This window comes from Schistocerca cancellata, chromosome 4 (genome assembly GCF_023864275.1).
Source record: "Schistocerca cancellata isolate TAMUIC-IGC-003103 chromosome 4, iqSchCanc2.1, whole genome shotgun sequence".
Lineage (NCBI taxonomy): Eukaryota > Metazoa > Arthropoda > Insecta > Orthoptera > Acrididae > Schistocerca > Schistocerca cancellata.
In genome coordinates, this window is record NC_064629.1 from 811,832,819 (window position 1) to 811,857,846 (window position 25,028).

A 25,028-nucleotide genomic window follows, 5' to 3' on the forward strand; every position below is an offset into this window, starting at 1 on the left:
TAAAGTGCAATTTGACGTGCCCATTCCACAGAGCGATCCCAAATTAATCTAGTGCGACATTCGTTTTATCGATGTGTATTAACAGGACAGTAAAAGACGAAGAATAACGAGGACTCCAGCAGCGACAGCACCGCCATGGCCCGCGCCGACTGTTGGCGCCATGAAGAAGAGTGCTGCTCACTCGCTGCTGTAGTGCCGGTTATTCGTCGAGTTTTACTGTCCCTCTTAATATGTACCGGTAAAACGAATATCGCACTAGACTAATCTGGTAGCGCTCTATCGAATGGGTACGTAAAATTCCGATTTGAAAACTACTGTGTTTAAAACGTGAAACAAACCGATGTATTCCATTGACGATGGGTGTCGCATGAAACATGTGATGAACGGTATTTGCTTTTCACAATATATATAAATGACCTAGTAGATAGTGTCGGAAGTTCCATGCGGTTTTTCGCGGATGATGCTATAGTATACAGAGAAGTTGCAGCATTAGAAAATTGTAGCGAAATGCAGGAAGATCTGCAGCGGATAGGCACTTGGTGCAAGGAGTGGCAACTGACCCTTAACGTAGACAAATGTAATCTATTGCGAATACATAGAAAGAAGGATCCTTTATTATATGATTATATGATAGCGGAAAAAACACTGGTAGCAGTTACTTCTGTAAAATATCTGGGAGTATGCGTGCGGAGCGATGGAATGATCATATAAAATTAATTGTTGGTAAGGCGGATACCAGGTTGAGATTCATTGGGAGAGTCCTTAGAAAATGTAGTCCATCAACAAAGGAGGTGGCTTACAAAACACTCGTTCAACCTATACTTGAGTATTGCTCATCAGTGTGGGATCCGTACCAGATCGGGTTGACGGAGGAGATTGAGAAGATCCAAAGAAGAGCGGCGCGTTTCGTCGCAGGGTTATTTGGTAAGCATGATAGCGTTACGGAGACGTTTAGCAAACTCAAGTGGCAGACTCTGCAAGAGAGGCGCTCTGCATCGCGGTGTAGCTTGCTGTCCAGGTTTCGAGAGGGTGCGTTTCTGGATGAGGTATCGAATATATTGCTTCCCCCTACTTATACCTCCCGAGGAGATCACGAATGTAAAATTAGAGAGATTCGAGCGCGCACGGAGGCTTTCCGGCAGTCGTTCTTCCCGCGAACCATACGCGACTGGAACAGGAAAGGGAGGTAATGACAGTGGCACGTAAAGTGCCCTCCGCCACACACCGTTGGGTGGCTTGCGGAGTATAAATGTAGATGTAGATGTAGACTGAAACTAGCTAGTGTGACCAATTCTTAAGTAGTGATGGAGTGTTTTGGATCCCCACCAGGTCGAATTAAAGTAAAACATCGAAGCAATTCAGGGGCGGGCTGCTAGAATTGTTACCGATATGTTCGACCAACACGCAAGTATTACGGAGATGCTTCGGGAACTCAAATGGGAATCCCTGTGGAAAGACAACGTTCTTTTCGAGGAACGCTATTGAAAAAATTTAGAGGACCGGCATATGAAGCTGCCTTCAGAACGATTCTACTGCTGCCGACGTACATTTCGCGTAAAGACTACCAACATAAGGTAATAGAAATTAAGGTTCGTACGGAGACATATAGATAGTCGTTTCTCCCTCCCTCTATTTGTGAGTGGACCAGGAAGGGAAATGACCAGTGTTCTTCTTACTTTAATGTACACGGGTAATAAGAAAAATTTCTTCATTACCAGGATATCCATTGCCCCGTGCCGTACGGTGGCTTGTGGAGTATTTATGTAGATGCAGATGTAGATGTGGATGTAGAAGCAGCGTAGAATTACGTACTCATATCTGTTATCAGAGCTCAGTTCGAGTCAATGCTCAGCTAAGTTAGAGGTTTTGTGGGTATCAGGGGCGGCAGCTCAGTGTATTAACACCCTACATACCCCCAAATCATCTAAAAAGTTACTCATGTGTTCTTCCTACTGTACTGTACACGCGTAATAAGAAAAATTTCTTCATTTGCTGTTGTTCGTGGTGTTCTGATGTTAATGGCTAGGGGTGCTTAATTAAAAATATTCAACCATAGTCCACTTGGATTTAAGCAACCCAGTACCACCAGGATTCTATAATTATACGCTATTCAGTAATTCACTTGAAATCGTTCACCTTGATTTAACAATATGTTTTACAACCTTCGGACTGGAATTAACGGAACAGCACTATTATTTACAACTGTCAGGGCCCAGTTGTTTTTCATATGCAGGGTGGCTCAGGAGGGAAGGTACATGTTTTGAGGGTTGATATTATTATCGGTTTCCGAGGAAACTAATGAAAACAATGGGGAACATGATCAGCGCAGGTAATAGTAAATGAAACACTGTAATTTAATGTTTCGTTTAATTGTGTACATTTCCTCGCAAAGGATGTTCAAAAAGGCCACCATTAAATTCAATGCATTTTGCGGCTCTTCTAGACAGCTGTTGTGTTGCTCATTTCAGCTCATTCGTAGGGTCCTTTACTTCAGCACACACGTATAAATTGCGAACGAGAAGTTCCATGTAGTAAGGAATTCTTGTCTGTTGTTTCCACCGGAATGTCCGTAATTGGAGTAGCATCAACCCAACTGGTGTATAAGTCAGTTGTGGTGAAAACATACATGAACCCTACAGCTGAAGCCGGCCGCTGTGGCCGAGCGGTTCTAGGCGCTTCAGTCCGGAACCACGCTGCTGCTACGGTCGCAGGTTCGAATCCTGCCTCGGGATGGATGTGTGTGATGTCCTTAGGTTAGTTAGGTTTAAGGAGTTATAAGTCTAGGGGACTGATGACCTGAGATGTTAAGTCCCATAGTGCTTAGAGCCAGCCCTACTGTTGAAAGCAGCTGACGCACTAAGTCAATGTTAGCCAAGCGGTCTAGGCGCTACAGTCATGGACCGTGCGGCTGGCCCCGGCGGAGGTTCGAGTCCTCCCTCGGGCATGGGTGTGTGTGTTTGTCCTTAGGATAATTTAGGTTAAGTAGTGTGTAAGCTTCGGGACTGATGACCTTAGCAGTTAAGTCTCATAAGGTTTCACACTCATTTTTCACACACTAAGTCAATGTGTATGTGGGAAAAACAGTGTGATTTCAGAAAAATGATCTATAATCAGTAAGGACAACACTGCTAGGTCAATGCTTTGGTTATATTCGCATATGAGTGCTGGTGAAGGAGGACATGCGACTGACGCCCGTAATTTTCAAACAGCTGTATGTCGAATACGGTTAAGAAAACGGCATATGTTTGTTTAAAGTCACCAATACTGTCACACTTCAAAGTATGTACCTTTCCCCCTAATGTACACAGTGTCACTTCACAAATTCCCCTATAGATAGCATAGGGAGACATATGTTTCTGTTTGGAAGTATGCAATTACCTGTATACAGTGCAGGCTATTAAAGTGCAGTACCAGCACGGACAGAAAATAACGAAATTTTGTTATTGTGCGCTTACGATATAGCAGGAAGAATAAAAAAAAAAGCACTCCGTCTTCAGGCCACGAGTGGCCTACCGGGACCATCCGACCGCCGTGTCATCCTCGGTGGAGGATGCGAATAGGAGGGGCATGGGGTCAGCACACCGCTCTCCCGGTCGTAAGATGGTATTCTTGACCGAAGCCGCTACTATTCGATCAAGGAGCTCCTCAATTGGCATCACGAGACTGAGTGCATCCCGAAAAATGGAACAGGGCGTGGCGGCCTAGATTGTCACCCATCCAAGTGCCGACCACGCCCGATAGCGCTTAACTTCGGTGATCTGACGGGAACCGGTGTATCCACTGCGGCAAGGTCGTTGCCAGAGCAGGAAGAATACATGAATAAATTTGTAGGTGATTTGGGTGGTATGCAGGGTGCTCACAACTGCCACTACTGACAGCTGTAAGATAAATCCATGTCCTGGAGCATGATCGTTCTATCCCATTCGAAATCACTCAAGCTGCGCTTCGAAGTAGATTTCCTCACACGACTCATCGTTGTACACCCCGCCACCAACGCTGAATCAAAGGAAACAGCTAGAGAGTTGAAATGTACAATGTGTTGTTACTGATGAGATGTGAGTCTACCCTGGCTTCATTGATGGTCTTTTGGGAAGGCAAGTTCGACTAAAAGAGCGACAACTACGGAACTGCATCATGTAGCGAAATACAGGACCAACTCCGGACATTGCGACGTGGAAAGCCATACACGTCTAGTATTGGTTGAGAGAAATCTGAATAGCGCAGGATTATCGTCTCAGTTATGTGACTGGATTTGTGATTTCCTGTCAGAGAGGTCACAGTTCGTAGTAATTGACGGAAAGTCGTCGAGTGAAACAGAAGTGATTTCTGTCGTTCCCCAAGGTAGTGTTATAGGTCCTTTGCTGTTCCTTATCTATATAAACGATTCTGGAGACAATCTGAGCAGCCGTCTTCGGTTGTTTGCAGATGACGCTGTCGTTTATCGACTAATAAAGTCATCAGAAGATCAAAACAAATTGCAAAACGATTTAGAAAAGACATCTGAATGGTTTGAAAAGTGGCAGTTAACCCAAAATAACGAAAATTGTGAGGTCATCCACATGAGTGTTAAAAGGATCTCGTTAAACTTCGGTTACACGATAAATGAGTCTAATCTAAAAGCCGTAAATTCAACTAAATACCTAGGTATTACAATTACGAACAACTTAAATTAGAAGGAACACATAGAAAATGTTGTGGGGAAGGCTAACCAAAGACTGCGTTTTATTGGCAGGACACTTAGAAAATGTAACAGACCTACTAAGGAGACTACACTACGCTTGTCCGTCCTCTTTTAGACTACTGCTGCGCGGTGTGGGGTCCTTACCAGATAGGACTGACGCAGTACATCGAAAAAGTTCATATGAAGGCAGCACGTTTTGTATTATCGTGAAATATGGGAAAGAGTGTCACAGAAATGATACAGGACTTTTGCTGGACATCATGAAAAAGAGGCGTTTTTCGTTGCGACGGAATCTTCTCACGAAATTCCAATCACCAACTTTCTCCTCCGAATGCGAAAATATTTTGTTGACACCGACCTACATAGGGAGGAACGGTCATCACGATAAAATAAGGGAAATAAGAGCTCGTACGGAAAGATATAGGTGCTCATTCTTTCCGCGAGCTATAGGAGACTGGAATATTAGAGAATTGTGAAGGTGGTTCGATGAACCCTCTGCCAGGCACTTAAATGTGATTTGCAGAGTATCCATGAAGATGTAGATGTAGATGTAGATACATATATACACCTAGTATACAGTTAGTCACAGAACTATTTAGCCATGCTTCATCAGGAAAAAAAGAGCGTTCCATGATAGACCCCTCTATTATGCATAGATTGCAAGAGTCAGTTGCAGATTAAAAGTATCCGATACACCAGTCTAAAGTGTTGACTGATGAAACGATTTTCTAACTGTTCTGTCCAAGGACACTCCTAACTCGTCTAGTTCGGTTGAAACCGGTGCGCCACTCGCTGCAGTCCGAAGAATGGGCCGGAGCATATTCAGTGATCAGATCCCGTCAACGAGGTATTGGTTATCGAGCAACGCTAGTCACAGTGCTTGTCTCGTACGTGAAACACCATATATCTAAAATATAAAAATGCACTCAATCAGCACTGCAGAAAGAGAAAACTATTGACGTGACAAGCGCTGGATAAGACTGCAAGACTGCTGGAGCCAGGAAAAACGAAGCATCCCACCGTCTCCACTGAATTTCACTGTCGTCACAACACATCCAGAAAAATGGCATTCGTCACCATCCTCCAGATACAGACTCGCTCATCTCAATGCCACGTCATCAACATGATTGCTCAAAATGGTTCAAATGGCTCTGAGCACTATGGGACGTAACCAATGGTTCAAATGGCTCTGAGCACTATGGGACTTAACTTCTGAGGTTATCAGTCACTTAGAACTTAGAACTACATAAACCTAACTAACCTAAGGACATCATACATATCCATGCCCGAGGTAGAATTCGAACCTGGAACCGCAGCAGTCGCGCGGTTCCGGACTGAAGCGCGTAGAACCGCTCGGCCACCACGACCGAACATGTTTGCCTATTCGATAAGTCCACCACGTCTCATGCATTCGTTCTTGCCGATAGAAACCGTGTGCTATCGCCTCTCGACGTATCGTAATGTCAAATATCTCTGTTAATTAGCTGCAACGGAAGTTCTCTGTTGTGGATGGCAAGGTTCAGAAATTGATGCGAAATTAACTTTTTGTGTTCGGTGGTCTACACTATCAGGTCATAACTACGGCGACACCTATAGTGAACATCATTTAATATGGAGCGTGTCCACTCTTCTCCTTTATGAAGGCTTGAGCTCGCCTAGCGATTCGTTCAATGAGGAATGTGATAGAAAACAGCCCCTGATGTTGACGCACTGTGTCTTCAAATACGTACCACTGGAGGAACTGACTGGTGTCGCATTGTAACATAGTTTCACCAAGGTGGCTTGATCAAATGAATTGTACTTCTCGAATATTCGAATGTTAAATTCTGAGTGACACAAATGCATCGAGTATATAGGATGACTCCTAACTCTACTGCCAAACTTTCAGATGCTGATCATTATTCTGTGTTGAGTGTTTTGATAAGAGGCCCCCTTCGTCTCCAGTGGATGAGTTCGATGTAATTCGTTCTGTTTTTACCCAATTTACTTTTGTAACTTTATTACGATAAAACCATCTGTACACCAGTTGAAATGCGTGTAATAGGGAATTGGTGTCGTGAGTGTAAACTAAACGTTTTCGTTGCTCGTAGTGCTTATTGTTAACAACACAGTTAAATATATGCCCTCCTGCCTATTTAGTGTACAAGATAATAGTGGTGAATACTGGGGTCGAGAGTGTTTGAAAAGAACACTATCGATTTCCGTTCCCTGTCCTCCAATTATTTTTCCTCTCTGCCTAATGACCTCGTAGACGACGGAACGTCAAACCCTAATCTTCCTCCCCTTCTTGCCTTCAGATTATAAAGGCGCAATGCCCATACGTGTACGGTTTTTGTTGCTGGTACTGTTTGCCGTACACTAGCAGTGATCTAGTATCACTGTTTAACGTTACGTGCATAAGCATGTGTTATTTCAATGACAATGTGTCTTCATCGAATCGTATTAAGTGGCATGTACACTGAGGTAACAATACAGGTTCAAAAAATGGTTCAAATGGCTCTGAGCACTATGGGACTTAACATCTGTGGTCATCAGTCCCCTAGATCCTAGAACTACTTAAACCTAACTAACCTAAGGACATCACACACATCCATGCCCGAGGCAGGATTCGAACCTGCGACCGTAGCAGTCGCGCGGTTCCGGACTGCACGCCTAGAACCGCTAGACCACCGCGGCCGGCAACAATACAGGAGACAGCGATATGCAGGTGGCGGTAGTAACGCACATAGAGGTTAATAGAGGGTAATACATCGGCGGAGCTGTCATTTGTACTCCTACGATAAATGTGAAAAGGTTTCCGACGTGATTATCGCCGCACGACGGAACTTAACGGAAATTTGAACGCGGAACGGCACATTCAATTTCGGAAATCGTTAGGAATTCAATATTCCCAGAGCCACAGTGTCAAGTGTGTACCGAGAGTACCAAATTTCAGGCATTACGTCTCACCAAGGACAACGCAGTGGCTGATAGTCTTCACTTAACGACCGAGAGAAGCGTCATTTGCGTAGAGTTGACAGTGCTAACAGACAAGGAACAAAGCATGAAATAACCGCAGAAATCAAAATGAAAGGTACTACGAACGTATCCGTTAGGACAGTGCGGCGAAATGTGTAGTTAATAGGCTATGGCAGCTCACAACTGACGCGAGTGCCTTTGCTAACAGCACGACATCGCTGCAGCGCCTCTCCTTGGCTCGTGACCGTATCGTTTGGAGCCTAGACGACTGGAAAACCGTGGCTTGGTCAGATTAGTCTCCATTTCAGTTGATAAGAACTGATGGTAGGGTTCGAGTGTGGCGCAGACCGACGAAGTCATGGACCCAAGATGTCAACAAGACTCTGCGCAAGCTGGTGGTGACTCCATAATGGAAAAAAAAATTTGGAAATTTGTGGTAAGATCTTATGGGACCAAACTGCTGAGGTCATCGGTCCCTAAGCTTACACACTGTTTAGTCTAACGTAAACTAACTTACGCTAAGGACAACACACACACCCATGCCCGAGAGAGGACTCGAACCTCCGACGGGGGGAGCCGCGCGAACCGTGACAGCCGGCCTGAGTGGCCGTGCGGTTCTAGGCGCTACAGTCTGGAACCGAGCGACCGCTACGGTCGCAGGTTCGAATCCTGCCTCGGACATGGACGTGTGTGATGTCCTTAGGTTAGTCAGGTTTAATTAGTTCTAAGTTCTAGGCGACTGATGACCTCAGAAGTTAAGTCCCATAGTGCTCAGAGCCATTTGAACAATTTGGCCCAAGACTGCGCGGCTACCCCCCGCGGCCAGACTCCATAATGGCGTGGGCATGTATACATGGAATGGACTGGGTCCTCTGGCCTAACTGAACAAATCATGGGCTGGAAATGGTGATTTTAGGCTACCTGAAGACCATTTGCAGCCATTTACGACTTCATCTTCACAGACAACGATGGAATTTTTATGGATGACGATGCGCCATGTCAGCGGGTCAAATTGTGCGCGACTGGTTTGAAGAACATTCTGGACAATTCAAGCGAATGATTTGGCTACCCAAATAGCCTGAATCCCATCGATCGTTTATGCAACATAATCGAACGATCAGTTCGTCCACAATATCCTGCACCGGAAAACACTTTCGCAATTATAGACAGATACAGAGACAGCATGGCTCAGTATATCTGCAGGGGACTTCCAATAACTTGTTGAATCCATGCCACGTCTAGTTGGAGTTTCTGACCTACGCCGGACAAAAGAAGGCCCGACACAGTCTTGAGAGGCTTCCCATTACTTTCGTCACGTCAGTGCATTTGCCTTCATTTACGCCTTGTAAAACGTGCCGGTATGCTTTACGCTTCTTTCCCCCTTATGCGCAGTTTTCTGTACCGTTTCAAATCTGACGATGAATGTTTGCTCACAGGAACTAGTAATCAATAATTGCTGAAATATTGCAATCTGGAATGATTAAGAATTTTATGTACAAAATCTTTAACGTTTAACGTTTTCGTCGATCCCTTGTCTGCGCCATGACTATGTCAGAAAATAACAGTAAGGTAGGTGGGCTCAGAAGTATGTATTTTTTGTTTTACTAAATATTTAAAAAATTCTTGCATCAATATTACATCAGTTACGCAGGCAACACATATTTTGACGTCTTGGTAACATTGTGTAATAGTTTCATTGTTCAACAATTATTATTAGAAGAGTAATAAAAGTTTTTCTTAAAAGTAATGTTGCGTACGTTCACCCCATCCTGTAGCGTAAAAGTATGTGGCCCTGGGGCAAGAGCACGCAATGCGTACTTTTACTCCAACCGAAGAAAATAAAAAGGACTAAAGATAAATACAGGGAAAAATTTATTAGGAACTCTTTATCTTTCGGCGAATGCAAAAAGTCCATCTCGCAACGATCTGAGAGTGAGGCCGAATAAACGTTTATTGAAGGAAATGCAGTACTGCACTATTGCTTGTTCTTACTCCTATGAAAACTTTTTTGTGACTCGGCCGAGGTGTACAGTACCTTTACCCGTTTTAGGACGTTTGCTTAAGGGGAGTTGGAACGCCCTATCTCGACATGTTAAATTTAGTGTCTTGGCTTCCCTGTATTTCAGGAACCACTGTAGCCATTGACATGAAACTTTTACAGGGCATTAAACTGTATATTCTGAGTCTACTGCACTACAATAATTGCATTTCAACCACTGCTTTCGGAAATATAATTTTTTAATTACACGCTTAAAATTTTGTTTAATTTTTTGTACGTTATCGTTAATAATTTTAATTATATATAACATTATGTTCTTCAGGATATGTGTGTTACTACTCGCTGAAAATTTGAATACTCTACTCAAAGTGGTTTCTGAAATTTTGGGAAAAATGCAAAAGAAACTATAAATTTTCAGGAACGGCTTCTAAAGTTTCAAAAGACTGTAACTCAATATATGCTTTTTTTTTTATTTTTAGTCATTCAGAAGCACCCTGCACCATACTGTATATCATCCTCTAGATCTTTTTCCAAGTTTTTTCTTCTTTTCTACTTTCTGGGCTCCTTAGTGGCCAACAGTGCTGCATACTCAGCTTTATCAATGTGAACCTTGTCCATAAGTTCAAGTTCCCTGATGCAGTTTGCTCCAGGATTAATTCCCATATGCTATAGCACTTTCACACTACCCATGTTGCCATCATTAAAAGCAATAACAGCATCACTGACATGCTATTCGAAACGGACCAGATTCAATTCTCGGCCGGGCCGGAAATTTTCTCCGCTCGGGCATTGGGTATGTGTTGTCCTTATGTTCGTATCGTCATAAGTGAGTAGGCTTATGGGCACGTACCGAATCCGTTGTGATCTGTTATGCTCGCTAGTAAGACTGTAGACTGTCTTCAAGTTTGCGTTTACGTTATCATTACCCGTAGAAATCTCAGTGTCCTATCATTTTCATAGGATGGGGCCCTTACCAGGTTGGATTAATAGAAAAGATAGACAAGATCCAACGAAGAGAGGTGCGTATCGTCAAGGGATCATTAGGTCGACGCAATTGCGTCACGGAGATGTTTAACAAACTCCAGTGGCAGACCGTACTAGAGAGGCACTTTGCTTCACTGAGTGGTTTACTTTTGAAATTTCTGGACAGTACCTTCCTCGAAGCGTCGGGAAACATACAACTTCCTCCCAGATATGACTCGTCAAATGGCCACAAAGATAAAATCCGAGAAATTAGAGGTATTTCAGAGGTATTTTGACAATCGCTGTCCTGAGCGCCATTGACAAATAGAACAGAGAGGGTGAATAGATGAGATACCATCCCCTACACACCGTAAGATGGCTTGCGCACTGTAGATGCAGAGTTCATACCTGATGAAGAAGAGAGAAAAGGAAATTTAGCTATGTTATCAACAGCGAGTATCATGGGACAAAAGTAAAACTTTATTAACATTTCGCATTACTCGCATTTGCTCTTGTTTTGCATTCTTAGTCGAATGCAGTCGAGTCCAGCTCGGTAACTGCGCACCCATTGCGGCGGATTGCTAACCGAAGCAGCTAAGGTTCGATTCCCGGATGGGTCGGAGATTTTCTCCGCTCAGGGAGTGGGTGTTGTGTTGTCCTTATGTTCGTACCATCATAACTGATAAGGCTCTATGGGCATGTACCGAAAGCCGCTTTTAGAAAAAGAATTTATTCGAGATAACTATGGTAACAAACCGAACCAATTACTATTTAAAGAGCCACAGGAGTGTTCCTGGCATCGAAACGTTAGCCTCTGAAAGTTGTCGGAAATACTGGGGCATACCCTGTATTACACCTGGATGCTGGCACTAGAAATGTCACACTCCCTCCGACAAATATTAATAATTGCATAAACTGTTCTTGCTGTGTCAGATTTGTTTGTGTACTGAATCTTTCAACAACTTCCTCTGTTCATCGTCACGAGTTAACAGTCCGAAAAGGCAGCCTTGGTCTAACTGTTCCTGGAATTTATAAAATTTCTCGCGTATGCGATAGCAGCTGCAATGGTCAGTCTACATGTTCGATTTCAGAGCTATGCGCAGAGCACCGACGCCACTACGATTTTAATAGATCTACTGAAGGCGAACACAGCCTCCCAAACAAATATATGGTTATGTTTTAAGTAACGAAAATTTTGTCCCATGCATCTGCTTACTGGGATTCTGTGATCAAAGAACCCATTGAGGTCAGAAAATGCAGCAAAAACTTCAAGTAGGACAGCGGCTATACGCTTAGGCCTTAGAGGTGCATGGAAATGGGCGATCGATGGTGAAGGGCTACAGAGAAATAAGCTGAGCTATCTAGCATGTAACAGAATCACATCGCTTTTAATGTTCGTCTCTCACAGAAATCGACATAATCTCAGGTAGTTCCGCGACTTCGTAACGTCTCCAAGAGATACAAACAAATGTAGCGCAACAAGAAAACAGAGAAAACATTATTCAAGACTGTTACGGCTTTCGTGGCCACTTGTTGACAGAGTGCCTCTTAGCTTCTGCCTTCTGTTTCGAGTTGTTTGGTCAACGTTTGTTTGATGATTTTTCTGACGTTTTGTCAAAGCGTCACCTCCAGTTGCTAGTGGCAATAATTTGCAACCAAAAGTGAAATTTACCTCATCTATGTTCCAATGCATGTCCTACAAAAACAATTTTAACCCAGACAAAATACATAAATTATATGAAGAAAAAACAGAACCCACAAACCAACCATTACACATTAATATAACACTAACAACAGAAACCACAACGAGACGAAAAACCACATTCGTACCAGCGGCCTACATGGGAAAACTCAAACAAGATAAACACAAAACTAGCATTCCGAACTACCAACAACCTAAACACTGGAAGAGCCAAAATACCAGAATAAGCTAATCCAGGCATTTACAATACTACATATGACAAGTGTAATGAATTTTACATTGGACGAAAAAGATATCAAATTTAGAGAACATGCTAGAGATAGTGATAGCAATAATAGAGCCTCTTCATATATTCAAAAAAGGAAAACGGTAAAGACGACAAAGTCGAAATCTTAAATTCCAAAAGAACTTGTCATGAACTTACTGGAAGAGCTGGACGCTTATATATATATATATGAAAAATTATCCGTACGACATTTTAAACGAACAGCGCGACTTCAAACATAAATACTGACAGAAAAATATCTCAGCGCCAAAAAATAATTAATGTAAAGTAATGAAATTTCGTTCATTCATATGTCTAGATAACATATTTAAATGATTAACATTGCAAGATCACAGGTTAATGTAAGCCATTGCAAATGTGAAATGCTGGTACATTAATAATCAATGTAACCGCCAGAATGTTGAATGCAAGCATGCGAACGTGCATTCGCTGTGTTTTACGGGTTCCGGAAGTCAGTTTATGGGATAGAGTTAGATGCCTGTTTTACTTGGTCAATACAGGGACGGTTCATGCTGCTTGTGGATGACGCTGGAGCTGTCGGCTATGATGTCCAATATGTGTTCAATTGGAGAAACACCGGTGATCGACCAGGCCGAGACAATATGTCGTCACTCTATAGCGCATGTTGGGTTACAACAGCAGTATGTGGACGAGCGTTATCCTGTTGGAAAACACCCCCTAGAATGCTGTTCATGAAAAGCAGTGCTTGCTATAGGGCGTCTGGTTCGGGGCTGGCCTTGAAGTAACCGATTTGTAATAGTTCATTGTGTCACCGTGGTGCCAACTTCTGCTCAAACTGCTGATGTCGCTGGATGCAGATCTGCTCCATTTCAGTCAAGTCTTCGAAGGGCGCACTTAAGAATTCACAACAGATGGCCCCGTCATGCCAATATCGATCATTGTTGAGAGGTGCATATGGCGCCTGAAGGTGGAATATTGAATTGGAGAAACTGGTAGCGAAAATAAAAAATAAAAAACTTTTTAAACTACACAGCTGTTTGGCGAATTTATTTGTTAAATATTTGACCATCCGCTGTCACATGTCCACAGTGGATCAACAGAGACTCAAATACTGCTCAAGTCTTCCATGCGACGCCCAGTACCGACAGAAAACGGCACTTTGTTCCTCGTTAAGAGCACAATGATTTTTAAAGTGGAATTTTAAGTGTCCTTTCGATTGAGCGGTTCCAATTTACTCTAGTGTCTTATATGGTTTATCGACATGTATTAACAGGAACAGTAAAGCACGAAGAAAACCAGTTCTCTTGCAGCAGTAGCTGAGCAACGTGGTGGTAGCAGTCAGTGTGGGCGTGGGTGGTGCTGCGCTGCTGGAGTACTGGTTATTCTTCTATCTTCACTGTCGCTGTTAATACAGATCGATAAAAAAAACGTCACACTGGACTAATTTGGGACCGCACAATAGAAGGGCCAAGTAAAATTCTACTTTAAAAATCATTTTGCTCGTAACGGGAATCAAACCGGCATTTTCTGTCGGTACTGGGCTCGCATGAAAGACTCGATGAGCAGTATTTGTTTCGGCCGACTCCAGCTACGTATTGCAAAAACGAAATTAAAAATATCCTCCGAAACACCAGACGACCCATAGGAGAGATTTCCTGTGTATAAGCCTACAGAAACACCATAAATTAACAGCAGGGAAAATTAATTAAGTGGCTGTCCCCATCATAGCTCTCATTACTTTGTTTGCCTTTTAGTCTCTAGGTTATCAGGGTATTCATGTGGAAATTGGTGAGAAGCAACTTTTAGAATAGACTGCTAGAAAATAACAGCAAGTCCTCAAATAAAAAGAAATTTTAAAAACTAATGTAGAGTGGCTTTTACACACAGCAACATCTGGGGACATGAATGCGACGGTATAGATGGGTAGACTGCTGGAATGTGTGGAGACTATCCTGCTGCTGGGGATTCATTAACCCCTCGACCGTGCTCGACGAACTGGGCTCGGGAGCGATTGCTGCAATTCGTCGTGCTCGACGAACTGCGTTCGTCCAGCCGTGCTCTCTTGCCGGGCGTGCTCGTCCAATTGAGTTCGGCCGCCTGTTGGCGCTATGGTACGTGCTCGACGAACGGTGCTCGTGCGTGCAGATGGCCGCCTACGAAATTAAAAAAAATGGTTCAAATAGCTCTAAGCACTATGAGACTTAACATCTGAGGTCATCAGTCGCCTAGACTTAGAACTATCTAAACCTAACTAACCTAAGGACAAAAATGGTTCAAATGGCTCTGAGCACTATGGGACTTCACTTCTGAGGCCATCAGTCCCCTAGACTCAGATTACTTAATCCTAACTAACCTAAAGACATCACACACATCCATGCCCGAGGCAGGATTCGAACCTGCGACCGTAGCGGTCTCGCGGTCCCGCACTGAGGCGCCTAGAACCGCTCGGCCACTGCTGCCGGCTAACCTAAGGACATCACACAAATCCATGCCCGAGTCAGGATTCTAACCTGCGGACGTAACAGCAGCGCGGTTCCGGACTGAAGCGCCTAGAACCGCTCAGTCACATGGGTCGGCTACGAAATTCATTTTGACGTCTATACCAGCCGCTCGAGTCGCTTTACACAGTGTAAATGTGGTATCGATAGCTAAGATGCCACGGTGAGGGGCAAGTTATTAGGTTGGCTCTACACCGACACCGACGACAGCGCCCTCTAGCCGGCGCTGGAGAGCTCTACGAGCGTCGCACCAGATTCTGCCCATTTGATCAAAAGCGGATGGCCGACACACTTCGCTTTACCTTTGCTCTACATACGACAGGTCTCAGCATCGCACCTCATTGCAAGTTATGTAACCATGTATTAACTCGTTTTTTGCACCAGTAAACCACTTTTACGTACGTGCAGTACCGACGTATTTTTCCTGCTCCTGCTCCTACCCACGCGCCGCATTCCAAAAAAAAATGGCTCTGAGCACTATGGGACTTAACATCTGTGGTCATCAGTCCCCTAGAACTTAGAACTACTTAAACCTAACTAACCTAAGGACATCACACACATCCATGCCCGAGGCAGGATTCGAACCTGCGACCGTAGCGGTCACGCGGTTCCATACTGAAGCGCCTAGAACCGCACGGCCACACCGGCCGGCCGCATTCCAGGCGGGATACAAAAGTAAAGTTCTTTCAACGGAGGTCACTGGCGGTCTTTTCAGTGAAACAATATATTTTGTAAGACAGCAGAATTTTCCAAGTGCAAATATGTCAAAGCGTCCATCTTCTTCGTCTTTGCGTGATGAAGGCATTGAACTAATACTAAACCAAAGAGATAATGAGCGGTCTGGTGACAGTTTTCGAGCGTTGGAGAAGACAGTGAAGACAATTTCGGAGGTAGTGATAAAGAATCGTCAAGTGTGGAAGAGGACGTCGCAGAAGAAGGGCTGACTGCTGACACTAGTCCTCCAAGATCTTGGTCAGTTAAATGTAGTGCTGGTAGGAGTAAGTTTCCTTTCACAGGCACCCAGGAGTAAAAATTAGTTTCGACGATCCTCCAGATCCATGAAACATTTTTACCTTCTTTTTTGATGACAGCTTGTTAACAATTATATCAAGTGAAACAAACAAATTTGCTGGACAATTTAAAAGTTCATATGTATACAAATGGAAACAACGATCTCGTGTGCACAAGTTGTTACCTACAAATAATGGAGAGCTCTATTCGTTGTTTGCATTCCTGTTTCTCCAAGGAATTGTGCAAACACCCGAATTCTAAATGTATTATTCGAGAAAAGAAGTTGTTGAAACTTCAGTTTGCCGAAAAATTATGTGTGAAAGTACACTACGAAGATGACGTGCTACAGGCGCGAAATTTAACCGACAGGAAGAAAATGCTGTGGTATGCAAATGATCAGCTTTTTAGAGCATTCACACAAGGTTGGCGCCGGTGGCAACACCTACAACGTGCTGAGATGAGGAAAGTTTCCAACCGATTTCTCATACACAAACAGCAGCTGACCGACGTCGCCTGGTGAAACATTGTTGTGATGCCTCGTGTAAAGAGGAGAAATGCGTACCATCACGTTTCTGATTTGATAAAGGTCGGATTGTAGCCTATCGCGATTGCGGTTTATCGTATAGCGACATTGCTGCTCGCGTTGGTCGAGATCCAATGACTGTTAGCAAATATGGAATCGGTGGGTTCAGGAGGGTGATACGGAACGCCGTGCTGGATCCCAACGGCCTCGTATCACTAGCATTCGACATGACAGGCATCTTATCCGCATGGCTGTAACGGATCGTGCAGCCACGTCTCGAGCCCTGAGTCAACAGATGGGGACGTCTGCAAGACAACAACCATCTGCACAAACAGTTCAACGACGTTTACAGCAGCATGGACATCAGCCCGGAGACCATGGCTGCGGTTACCCTTGACGCTCCATCACAGACAGGAGCGCCTGCGATGGTGTACTCAGCGACGAACCTGGGTGCACGAATGGCAAAACGTCATTTTTTCGGATGAATCCAGGTTCTGTTTACAGCTTCATGATGGTGGCATCCGTCTTTGGTGACATTGCGGTGAACGCACACTGCAAGCGTGTATTTGTCATCGCCATACTGGCGTATCACCCGGCGTGATGGCATGGGGTGCCATTGGTTACACGTCTCGGTCACCTCTTGTTCGCATTGACGGCACTTTGAACAGTGGACGTTACATTTCAGATGTGTTATGACCCGTGGGTCTACCCTTCATTCGATCCCTGCGAAGCCCTATATTTCATCAGGATAATGCACGACCGTATGTTGCAGGTCCTGTACTGGCCTTTGTGGATACAGAAAATGTTCGACTGCTGCACTGGCCAGCACATTCTCCAGATCTCTCACCAACTAAAAACCTCTGGCAATGGTGGCCGAGCAACTGGCTCGTCACAATTCGCCAGTCACTACTCTTGATGAACTGTGGTATCGTGTTGAAGCTGCATGAGCAGCTGTACCTGTACACGGCATCCAAGCTCTGTTTGACTCAATGCCCAGGCGTATCAAGGCCGTTAGTATGGCCAGAGGTGGTTGTTCTGGGTACTGATTTCTCAGTATCCATGCACCCAAATTGCGTGAAAATCTTGGTGTAGGAATTTTAATGGCCAGTAGTGTGGATTTAGTCTTCTCTTAAAATTCCTTTATTTCAATGACAATACTTTGTATTCGTAAGATTGTGGAATTCCTCCAAAACTGTTCAAACTGAAACCTGTCATTGACCATTTACAAAAAAAAAAAAAAAAAAATTGAAGAGGCTTATACTCCGGAACAAGAATTGTCAATTGATGAATCCCTCCTACTGTGGCGGCTTTCTATAAAGCAGTATATACCATTGAAACGTGCTCGTTTTGGAATTAAGTCATTTTGTCTGTGTGAAGCAAAAAGTGGCTATTTGTGTCGCTTTATCATTTACACAGGAAAAGACACAGTGTTTGAACCACAATATACTGAATATCGTTTAGCGTCGAAAGTTGTTATGTCGTTACTCGAAGGGTATTTTGACAAGAGATATATGGTTTTTACCGACCGATTCTATTCAAGTCCCCAGCTGTTAAATTTTCTTGCCTCTAAAAGCACTGACTGTATTGGAACAGTTATGGTGAACAGAAAAGAAATGCCAGCAGTTTTGAGGGAGGGAAAACTTGAGAAGGGTCAAGTTAAGACCTTTTGGCGATGCGATGGCGATGCGATGGCGGGATAGAAAAGATGTGTACACTCTGTCCAGTATCTATAGTAACGAACTGAAACAAACTGAGAAGAGGAGAACAGTGAAAACAAAGCCTGAAGTTATACTGAAATACAATGACAAAATGGGCGGCGTTGATTTGGCTGACCAGTACATGACAAATTATACTGCCACAAGAAACCGACTGTGAAAATATTTTATGAAGCAGTTTCGCCATTTGATGGACGTGGCAGCTCTCAATTCCTATCTTATATATAAGAAACTTGGTGTAAAATTGGGACGACTCGATTTTTAAATTCGTGTAATCGAAAGTTTACTGGAAAAATACAGTGCACATGTTGTTTCGTCCTCTCAGCACAGTAAGGTTGGACGCCCCTGCCAACACGTTTGGTAGGCCGGCACTTTCCCAAACACATTCCAGCTACTGAAAACAAGAAGGCGCCGACACGAAAATGCCGAGTGTGTAGCAGCAAACTGAATGACAACGGGAAAAAAATAAGAAGAGAAACGCGTGTGTATTGTGAAGAGTGTGATGTTGGATTGTGTGCAATACCGTGCTTTGAACTATACCATACAAAGAATAATTTCTAATAAACATTCTTCATGAAATTGTGATTTACCACTAAAACCGTTCCTCAGAATATAAAAATGAATAATAAATAATTTTTATTTCTTCAACAGCGTTACTACTGTGAAAACCTTCGAACTGTTAGCTACTCAGTTCTTACATAATCATTTCCCCTCACAACAATCGCACATACGCGTGTCAAATACGTGCCGCTACAGTAAGCGCTAGAGGTGCGGAAAGAATTACCCGCGCGGGGACAGTTGCAGGCGCCAAAACTGCCCGCCGGAGCAGCGCGGCAGCGGCCGACAATAGCCCGCCACAGCAAATAGCACGGTCGAGGGGTGAAGTCAAACCAAGATTCTTTAACAGCACTCATTGTAGCCAGATTCAAACTCCAGCTTAATTTCTGCCGTTAAAAGGATTGCTTGGCAACAGCAACACCTTTGTGATGATGATGATTGGTTTGTGGGGCGCTCAACTGCACGGTTATCAGCGCCCTTACAAATTCCCGACCTTTGCTCAGTCCAATCTAGCCACGTGCATGAATGATGATCAAACACCCAGTCATCTCGAGGCAGGTGAAAATCCCTGACCCCGCTGGGAATTTTTCTTTATTGTTTTCATTTTGTTCGATACTGTTCGTTGAATTTGTTCGATGCAGACGTCCGATGACACCCACTTAGGTTCTTCGTTGATCCATTCACTCAGTTTTTTTGTTACAGAGAGTACTTAACCCTCTGACCGAACACGCTGAGCTACCGTGCTGGAATCTCATTTTGTTCTATCTTGTTCGTTGAATTTGTTCGTGGCGGACGTCCGATGACACCCGCTCAGGTTGTTCGTTGATCCGTTCACTCAGTTTTTTTTATTACAGAGGGTAGCTAAATCCTCTGACCGAACACGCGAATAGACGTGTAACTGTTGGCATCCTACTGCCCAGATGATGATGATGACGATGTTTGGTTTGTGGGGCGCTCAACTGCGTAGTTATCAACGCCCGTACAAATTCCCAAACTTTGCTCATTCCACTGTCGCCAATTTGATGAATGATGGTGAAATGATGAGGACAACACAAACTGTTGTGTCTAGACAAGACAGTCTAGACACAGGGCGAGGAAGCCGAAAGGGCACGCGCTTAATTCACGCAGGCTTGCTTAGGTCTGAAACAGGATACGTAATGAATGCTATAAAGAAAAGTACGTAGCTGCTGGAATACTTAACTTCAATCCATCATTTGTATACAGCATTCTTGATGATACAAGTGAGACTCTCTCTAGAAATGGTTAATGGCGCCTTGCTAGGTCGTAGCCATGGACTTAGCTGAAGGCTATTTTAACTATCTCTCGGCAAATGAGAGAAAGGCTTCGTCAGTGTAGTAGCTAGCAAAGTCGTCCGTACAACTGGGGCGAGTCCTAGTACGTCTCTCTAGACCTGCCGTGTGGTGGCGCTTGGTCTGCAATTACTGACAGTGGCGACACGCGGGTCCGACATGTACCAATGGACCGCGGCCGATTTAAAGCTACCACCTAGCAAGTGTGGTGTCTGGCGGTGACACCACACAAACACCCAGTCATCTCGAGCCAATTCCATATGGGTCTCAAATATCTGTCTTACAAACTAGTATACTAATGAAAATAATTAACATATCCAGCGCCACTCTGGGTGCTAGGACTTCTATTCTGCCCTCATTCTACGTCATTTTAAGTTTGTTACTTATTAATGAAACCATATTTAATATATTTTGTGGTTATTTAACAGGGAAATAGTTGCTGGATAGGAGTCCCGGTCCGGTACCAAGATTTTCGTCAAGTAATTTCAATTTCAGGTTTGTTGATACTAGTTAAAATGAGGTATATCACTTCCATGTCTGCCTAGTTAGCAATAAAAATCAGTCCTGTGTTCGAGTCGCAATCAGGCACGAAAGCTTTGCTTGGTTTGCATTGCCTGTAGATACCGGACTTGAATTCATATCCAGAAAAAAATCTGTGTTTTAAAGTTCAAATATATGCACAACCAGCTGCTCATGATTTTTATTGTCACTTTGTATTAGATAACTAGGGTGATAGGTGACTTTGGAACTGGTCATAGATCCACATGCTATGATGTATACAATGAAATTATTAATGATATGTCGTTGATAGTGAGGTTTCTATACAGCACTTGACGCTGTTAAGAACGGTTTTCTAACTGGTTCGCTCATTAACCAGTTTATGGAAATTACGTTTAATACGTTGTTGAAAAACCTTTCAGAGAGCAAAAATACTACGAATTTATATCCAATTTTGAAAGTCCAGATATTGTTGGAAATCTCTTATTCACAAAAAAAAGTTTTGGGGGAGGATTACGGAATGATCTATGCGGTTGAGCTACGGGCATTAGTAGTCTCATGTATTAATGAGAGTGGTAACATTTTACAAATGTCACTTATTGTAATAAATTTGAGTTTACAAGCGTTAAGGACGGTCCCATTTCTAATAAGGTGTTTCCTTATATTTGTTGTATCGTGGTATTTAGTTACATCTGGAATTATTGCCATATAGAGCAGTGGTCACCTGTGGTGACTACTTTGCACAGTCAAACGACAGCACCGAAAAGTGTCTAGCGGACCGGCAAGAAAGTTACGTTATGTGGGCTGCATGCGAATCAGGCGGAACGCAATTCAGCACATTCGGATACTTTTGAGCACGATAACACACTTCACGCACATGTTATTTTCACTTACCTTCTGTCTGAAAGATTTGTGTCCTTTATTTACGGGCGTTGGTAATCAGAATCGCTACAGGTTCCATATACTGCTCGCCTATTTTTTAAATATGTTTTAGAGATGCGGTGATACTTATTATTTAATCATAAGAACTATCCTTGTGGAATGTTTCCCATATATTATCACAATCACACTCAAATAATGTTTCCTGTCATTGATATACAAGATGTTTATAATTAAAATTTCGCTACTTGAACCAGTGTGCGTATCGGTACCCATCTTTATGGGAATGATGTTCAGACTGTGCGCTGCAGGATTTGCTTTGTTAGTGGTGTTAGTGTCATGACTTGCCGGTAGGCGCCGGTACTGCTGTAGCAACGTAGGTCTGAAACACAAGCATCAGTGCGCACTACAGTTGCAGTCAGTCAACATGGATCTAGACAAGGTGAGCCAACGAACGTTCATCAAGTTCCCCTGCATAGTGAACGCGTCACTGCGTGGTGTGGCTTCACGGCACAGTCCATAATTGGCCCATTTTTCTTTGAGGAACTCTGACCCCAAGGACCAAGAACATGCAGCTTGGAAGGCACATGTTACTGTGATCTGCTTCGCCAACATGTGATCCCAGCTCTCTGGGAGAGACACGCTTTGGACTCGAACTGTTTTGATGTACGATGGTGCTCCACCTCACATTGCTCATGAGGTCACTCGTTTACTCCGTAAAACATTTGGAGAAAACCGAATTACTGGCCGACTGTTCTAAACTGCGTGGCCACCAAGATCACTGGTTTTGAAGCCGTGTGATTTTGGCCTTGTGGATACCTGAAAGATGGGGTTTATGAAAAAAATGTTCAAATGTGTGTGAAATCTTATGGAACTTAACTGCTAAGGGCATCAGTCCCTAAGCTTACACACAACCTAAAGTAACCCAAGGACAAACACACACACACACCCATGCCCGAGGGAGGACTCGAACCTCCGCCGGGACCAGTCGCACAGTCCATGACTGCAGTGCCTTAGGCAGCTCGGCTAATTATCCGCGGCGGGGTTTATGAATGGGACACTAACACACGTTGGAGGTTGAAGATGAGCATAGTGAGAGAGCTAGCCAGCAACTTGAGATCTTTCAGGAAGCAGTAGAGGAACCTCTAGTGCGGTTGCAGGATGTCGTGGATGCTGATGGTCGTCCTATTGAGCAACATTTGTAGTCAGGAACGTAAGCATGGCAAGCAATTAACAAATGTTACCTTCTAATGTTGAGTCTAGAATGTATTTCTTTCAATGGCTTATTCGTAATTTCTCTTATACATATCCTTACAAACGTCTCCGCAAAGTATCTTTGTCTTACGTTCACTCGTTTTTCATGGGGGGAGGGGGGTGGGAGGGGCTCAAGTAGGTAAAGTTTAAATATAACTACCTGGTAGAATAAAACACACTATAGCACTATGTACGTCTCACTCAGTGCACATTAATCTTCAGACTGACGGTATCCCTTTGTGTCAGACCGTTCTGGAGTATTTGTTCTCAGAACTAACCAATCAGAGGCCACAAAATGCAACGCCTACTTATAAGAGCGTGCACTGAACAGCCACTGGGAGACAGTAAACGCATTTCTCAGTCGTTGCAGTGATCGGCCGCACAGAAAGCGCATGATCAGAAAACCATATGCATCATCAAGTTGAATCCAAGTCATTCACAGCACTATAGTTTCCATGTACCTCAATGTATGATTAGAATATTTGTACCGCAATAAACCGAGGTAGAGGCCCAATTATAAGACCTTTCTAAGCTGAGACTTGCCTGCTTTCAGGTGCACAACATCGTGCTGTACCCAGACAAGTACTCGTGGTGCAACATCACGCCCATCAAGCAGGTGGTGGCGCACCCGGACTGCACGTCTGTGGAGATCGACAACAACGTGTGCGTCGGCACGTGCTTCAGCTACAGCATCCCCGTCACGCTGCCCAGCGCGCCTGGCGAGATCATCAAACCCTACTGCGACTCCTGCCAGCCGTCAGCCGTCGTCTGGCGCAATGTAAGCCACTGCCTCACTCTCAAACAACATGTTGTTGTCGTTGTTATGGTCTTCAGTCCAGAGACTGGTTTGATGCAGCTCTCCATGCTACTCTATCTTGTGCAAGCTTCTTCATCTCCCAGTACCTACTGCAACCTACATCCTTCTGAATCTGTTTAGTGTATTCATCTCTTGGTCTCCCTCTACGATTTTTACCCTCCACACTGCCCTCCAATACTAAATTGGTGATCCCTTGATGCCTCAGAATATGCCCTACCAACCGATCCCTTCTTCTAGTCAAGTTGTGCCACAAGTTTCTCTTCTCTCCAATTCTATTCAATACCTCCTCATTAGTTATGTGATCTACCTATCTAATCTTCAGCATTTTTCTGTAGCACCACATTTCGAAAGCTTCTATTCTCTTCCCGTCTAAACTATTTATCGTCCACGTTTCACTTCCATACATGGCTACACTCCATACAAATACTTTCAGAAACGTCTTCCTGACACTTAAATCTATACTCGATGTTAACAAATTTCTCTTCTTCAGAAACGCTTTCCTTGCCATTGCCAGTCTACATTTTATATCCTCTCTACTTCGACCATCATCAGTTATTTTGCTCCCCAAATAGTAAAACCCATTTACTACTTTAAGTCTCTCATTTCCTAATCTAATTCCCGCAGCATCAACCGATTTAGTTCGACTACATTCCATTATCCTCGTTTTGCTTCTGTTAATGTTTATCTTATATCCTCGTTTCAAGACACTGTCCATTCATACAACATACACTCGAAAAAGAAAGAAAGACGCACCTCCACAGGATAGAGATCAGTAGATGTGTCGTATGTCTACAGACAAAAAATTGGTTACAGTTTTATAAAAACTGGATGATTTATTCAGGAGAAAGAGATTCACAAACTGAGCGTTGTTCCACCTCAGGCTCTTCTGTAAGCAGTTATTTGGCTAGATATTGATTTATAGAGTTGTTGAATACCCTCCTGAGAGATATCGTGCGAAATTCTGTCGAATTGGCGCTTTACAACGTCAAATCCGGAGCTGGTTGGAGGGGCCTGCCCATAATGTCCTAAAAGTTCTCAACTGGGGAGAGGTCCGACGACCCTGCGGCCTAAGGTTAGATTTGGCAAGCACGAAGACAACAGTAGAAATTCACATGTGGATTGTTCACTATGACATTCGCTTCACTCTTGGCTCTTTGCGACTGCCTTTGCTCGCTTAAAAGATCAGTTTCCCAAATAACTCATGGTCGATTCCATGCATGACCCTCAGCCCTCCTTTCAAGGACTGATTGATCAAAAACTGCATATATTCTTCAGTAGAAATGATCTCCAAACCATTAGGATATTCAATTTCCTAAGTTTTCTGAAAAAAAAAGGTTCGTTTCGTTTATGAACCTTCGACTATCTTCAATTATATTTTTCTAAATACGTCCATTATTTATACAAAGTTTCTGACT

General features: G+C 43.6%; 1 protein-coding gene across 2 annotated transcripts in view; it reads left to right on the top strand.

Moving 5' to 3' along the window:
* Positions 1–25,028, top strand: part of LOC126184787 (uncharacterized) — a 355,721-nt gene that overhangs the window by 268,092 nt on the left and 62,601 nt on the right. For both annotated transcript variants that reach the window (XM_049927358.1, XM_049927359.1), the window contains exon 3: positions 23,350–23,574. In XM_049927358.1, the coding sequence (XP_049783315.1) occupies positions 23,350–23,574 (225 nt within the window). The remainder of the gene's footprint in view (positions 1–23,349; positions 23,575–25,028) is intronic.